Source organism: Danio rerio, chromosome 5 (assembly GCF_052040795.2).
Source record: "Danio rerio strain M-AB ecotype USA chromosome 5, GRCz13ab, whole genome shotgun sequence".
Lineage (NCBI taxonomy): Eukaryota > Metazoa > Chordata > Actinopteri > Cypriniformes > Danionidae > Danio > Danio rerio.
In genome coordinates, this window is record NC_141025.1 from 9,320,001 (window position 1) to 9,325,000 (window position 5,000).

The window sequence follows — 5,000 nt, forward strand, 5'->3', positions numbered from 1 at the left end:
TGTTGGAAACCCCGTGAGATTTGGCAATGTTTTGTAGAATCTCACGCATGTTGTCTGAGGGTTCTGTGAGGAAAAATAAAAAAAAAGTAAAAGTACAAATTATTTCAAATAAAAACAATAAGGTTAATTATCTCTGTGAGTCATCATTCATACAAACAAAATCTCTCAGGATCTCGAGTATGAATTAATCACACAAATGATTGAAGGGCTTTGCTATATCACGATATCAAGCGGCAACCTCCCGCTCTCCCTCAGGAAACCAATACGGAAGTAACTAAAACTGCAATTCATCCGAAATTCCGCTAGTCGTGGCCGCTCCTGGCTCCAAAACAGAGCAAATTTCAATTGAGCCCACTGTTAGAATGGCCAACTTCACAGCAGAAAAAAAGGTGTTTACAGCCTGGTACAAAAAAAGATTTTGGTTATACAGCTAATATTACCCTTCATGACAACTGTGAGGGGGGTGAATTTTTTTATAACTCATCCGTTTCCTTTATATTAAGTTATATTAAGTTTGCATAATTAAGGGCGTGGCCACTTGAGTGACAGCTAGGTCTCGTTGGTCGCCGTCACGTCACCTCAGCTGAATCCTGCAAATTAGCCACTGAACTCGACATATTTATAATATTTCTGTGTTGTTTTATGTGGCTTTACACAGTCAACTGCCTTTTGGACTTGTTTCCTACAATTATTAGATGGCATGGCATGCTGAATGCACTTAATTGTGCTCACAAACCATTCACGTGGCCTCCGTTTCCCATGTGAGTAAAGTTATATACTTATCTACCATCTCTATACATGTATTTGTTTTATTTAAGATCATTTATCGTTTATATTTATATTTAGAGCTGTAATGCACTCCAGAATCTGATTTGCTGTAGGCTCTAGAACAGTCATCTGAAGCGTTGTCATACAGTGTTATGCTGGATTTCATCAATAGTCTTACATTAACTAACACAGACTATATCTGAAGTGTTTGGAAGTAATTTGCGTTTTCCTCCTGTTGAAAAACGTCATAAGAACAATGTTTAGTGGCTCAATATGTTACTACAGTGTTTTTAAAAGACTAAACACTTTATTGATATAGTATACAACCAAGCACAAGTGGTCAGAATACAAACGAGTCACAGGTGATAAAGTATTAAGCATTTCTCCCAAAGTAAAGTGTGTCTGAACCAGGTCCAAGCTAAATACCAGCTGGTGTCTGTAGCTCCGCTCACTCTCCGCCTCTTTGCCCTTGTTTGGTATCCCGCCGTGGGTGTGATGACACGCATACAAAATGAAGACGGTTGGCCGGGCCTACTTGTGGCTTCTTTTGCGCTCTTTAGAAACCTATGGGTAACGTCACAGATACTACGTCCATATATTTTACAGTCTATGGACGATATACACTACCTGACAAAAGTCTTGTCACCTTTCCACGTTTTAGGAAAAACAAATAATAACGTGACTTTTAGTTGATCACTTGGTATCAGAAGTGGCTTATATGAAAGGCAAAGGCCTCAAGTTTACGTTTATTTTAACAAAATAAAATATGATCATGCCTTGATTTTAATTATTTAATTAGGACATTACGGTCTGACTTTGCTTAGACAAAAGTCTTGTCACTGAACAGAAATAATGCACAGTATAGAATATAAAGTCATGCTGCAGTGGAAAACGAATTAATATTGCGCATGACTCCCATGATCTTGGAGGACTGCATCCATACATCTCTGCAATGACTCAATTCACTTATTAATAAAGTCTTCTGGAATGCCAAAGAAAGCGTTCTTGCAGGACTCCCAGAGTTCATCAAGACATTCATTCATTTTCTTTTCGGCTTAGTACCTCTTTAATCTGGGGTTGCCACAAGGGAATGAACCGCCAACTTACTGTATCCAGCATGTTTTAGACAGCGGATGCCCTTCCAACTGAAATCCATCACTGGGAAACACACATGCACTCTCATTCACACATATACACTACGGACAATTTAGCTTACCCTTACATTCTATACCGCATGTCTGCACTGTGGGGGAAACCGGAGCACCCGGAGGAAACCCACATGAACACGGGGAGAATATGCAAACTCCACGCAGAAATGCCAACTGACCCAGTCGAGGCTCAAACCAGCGACCTCCTTTCTGTGAGGCGATCGTGCTAGCCACTGCACCACCATGACGCCCCTATTATTATTAATATTATTATTAATGGTAATAGTAATAAAAGCAATAATGACTTGAGTAATCATTTAAGCTGAAACTAAAATTTAAAACTAATTATTTAAAATAGTAATAAATATTTAACAATTATTTTACATTTAATAAGCGCCGCCCTGATGAACAGAATAATTTTCTTTAATAACTAATTTCTTTCGTCTTTGCCATGATGACAGTACATAATATTTTTACTCACTCTGCAAGATACTATTCAGCTAATGTTAATTATAATAATAATAATAATAATAATAATAATAATAATAATAATAATAATAATATGGTAGGTGTTAGGTTAGATTGGTTAATGTTATTGGATAACAGTGGTTTCTTCTGTAGACAATGGGAAAAATAAAATGTTTCTTAATGGATCTAATAATTTATAGCTTTAATCAAGCAAAACTAAAAGTAAGACTTCCTCCAGAAGATTTAAATTGAGGTAAAGTTGGTTTTATATTCACACATTTGTGCAGTGCCAACTTGTGACATGCTCCCTATATTGTTTACCATGGTTCTTTAAATATTTGGTCTGAAATCACAAGTAAGAATGACTTCAAAACAACATTTTTACTATTTAATTTGCTGTTAAGATTTCATTTAACATTGTACTTTGTTAGCCATTGGCTGCTAATAAGATTTCCGTTTAGAATTTGTAAATAATCCCTTTTGAAAGCCTGAATGTGCAAATAGAAAACCAACTTTACCTCAATAAGATACATCCAAACATATATTCAACATACTTTTAAACATAATAGCTTAAATAACTAATTTCTTTCGTCTTTGCCATGATGACAGTACATATTTTTTCACTCATTTTGCAAGATACTATTCAGCTTATGTTATTATTAATAATAATAATAATAATAATAATAATAATAAATAATAATAATAATAATAAAATGGTAGGTGTTATGTTAGATTGGTTAATGTTATTGGATAACAGTGGTTTCTTCTGTAGACAATGGGAAAAATTAAATATTTCTTAATGGATCTAATAATTTATAGCTTTAATCAGGCAAAACTAAAAGTAATAAGACTACCTCCAGAAGATTTAAATTGAGGTAAAGTTGGTTTTATATTCACAGATTTGTTCAGTGACAACTTGTGACATGCTCGCTATATTGTTTACCATGGTTCTTTAAATATTTGGTCTGAAATCACAAGTAAGAATGACTTCAAAACAACATTTTTACTATTTAATTTCCTGTTAAGATTTCATTTAACATTGTACTTTGATAGTCATTGGCTGCTAATAAGATTTCCGTTTAGAATTTGTAAATAATCCCTTTTCTGAAATGATATTATTAAGGAGAAAGCCTGAATGTGCATATAGAAAACCAACTTTACCTCAATAAGATACATTCAAACATATATTCAACATACTTTTAAACATAATAGCTTAAATAACTAATTTCTTTCGTCTTTGCCATAATGACAGTACATATTTTTTCACTCACTTTGCAAGATACTATTCAGCTTATGTTAATAATAATAATAATAATAAATAATAATAATAAAATGGTAGGTGTTATGTTAGATTGGTTAATGTTATTGGATAACAGTGGTTTCTTCTGTAGACAATGGGAAAAAAAAAATTTCTTAATGGATCTAATAATTTATAGCTTTAATCAAGCAAAACTAAAAGTAAGACTTCCTCCAGAAGATTTAAATTGAGGTAAAGTTGGTTTTATATTCACAGATTTGTTCAGTGACAACTTGTGACATGCTCCCTATATTGTTTACCATGGTTCTTTAAATATTTGGTCTGAAATCACAAGTAAGAAAGACTTCAAAACAACTTTTTTACTATTTAATTTCTTGTTAAGATTTCATTTAACATTGTACTTTGATAGCCATTGGCTGCTAATAAGATTTCCGTTTAGAATTTGTAAATAATCCCTTTTGAAAGCCTGAATGTGCAAATAGAAAACCAACTTTACCTCAATAAGGTACATTCAAACATATATTCAACATACTTTTAAACATAATAGCTTAAATAACTAATTTCTTTCGTCTTTGCCATGATGACAGTACATATTTTTTCACTCACTTTGCAAGATACTATTCTGCTTATGTTAATAATAATAATAATAATAATAATAATAATAATAATAATAATAATAAAATGGTAGGTGTTATGTTAGATTGGTTAATGTTATTGTTTAACAGTGGTTTCTTCTGTAGACAATGGGAAAAATAAAATATTTCTTAATGGATCTAATAATTTATAGTTTTAATCAAGCAAAACTAAAAGTAAGACTTCCTCCAGAAGATTTAAATTGAGGTAAAGTTGGTTTTATATTCACAGATTTGTGCAGTGACAACTTGTGACATGCTCCCTATATTGTTTACCATGGTTCTTTAAATATTTGGTCTGAAATCACAAGTAAGAATGACTTCAAAACAACTTTTTTACTATTTAATTTACTGTTAATATTTCATTTAACATTGTACTTTGTTAGCCATTGGCTGCTAATAAGATTTCCGTTTAGAATTTGTAAATAATCCCTTTTGAAAGCCTGAATGTGCAAATAGAAAACCAACTTTACCTCAATAAGATACATTCAAACATATATTCAACATACTTTTAAACATAATAGCTTTAATAACTAATTTCTTTCGTCTTTGCCATAATGACAGTACATAATATTTTTTCACTCACTTTGCAAGATACTATTCAGCTTAAAGTGACATTTTTTTATGTATTATGTTAATAATAATAATATGATAGGTGTTAGGTTTTAGTTTAGAATTTGTAACTAATCCTTTTCTGAAATGATATTATTAAGTAAAGTCTAAATG

General features: G+C 32.1%; 2 protein-coding genes across 5 annotated transcripts in view; one reads left to right on the forward strand and one right to left on the reverse strand.

The window, feature by feature from the left end:
* The window catches only part of osmr (oncostatin M receptor), a 151,812-nt gene that overhangs the window by 121,488 nt on the left and 25,324 nt on the right, over nucleotides 1–5,000 (forward strand). The gene's annotated exons all lie outside the window — the stretch shown is intronic.
* The window catches only part of rictora (RPTOR independent companion of MTOR, complex 2 a), an 81,558-nt gene that overhangs the window by 75,519 nt on the left and 1,039 nt on the right, over nucleotides 1–5,000 (reverse strand). For all 4 annotated transcript variants that reach the window (XR_015490711.1, XR_015490710.1, XR_015490712.1 and 1 more), the window contains exon 3: nucleotides 1–63. This exon is cut by the window's left edge and continues 35 nt beyond it. Coding sequence is in view for 1 of the 4 variants with exons in the window: in XM_087253089.1 (XP_087109215.1) it covers nucleotides 1–63 (63 nt within the window). In the remaining 3 variants the exon portion in view is untranslated. The remainder of the gene's footprint in view (nucleotides 64–5,000) is intronic.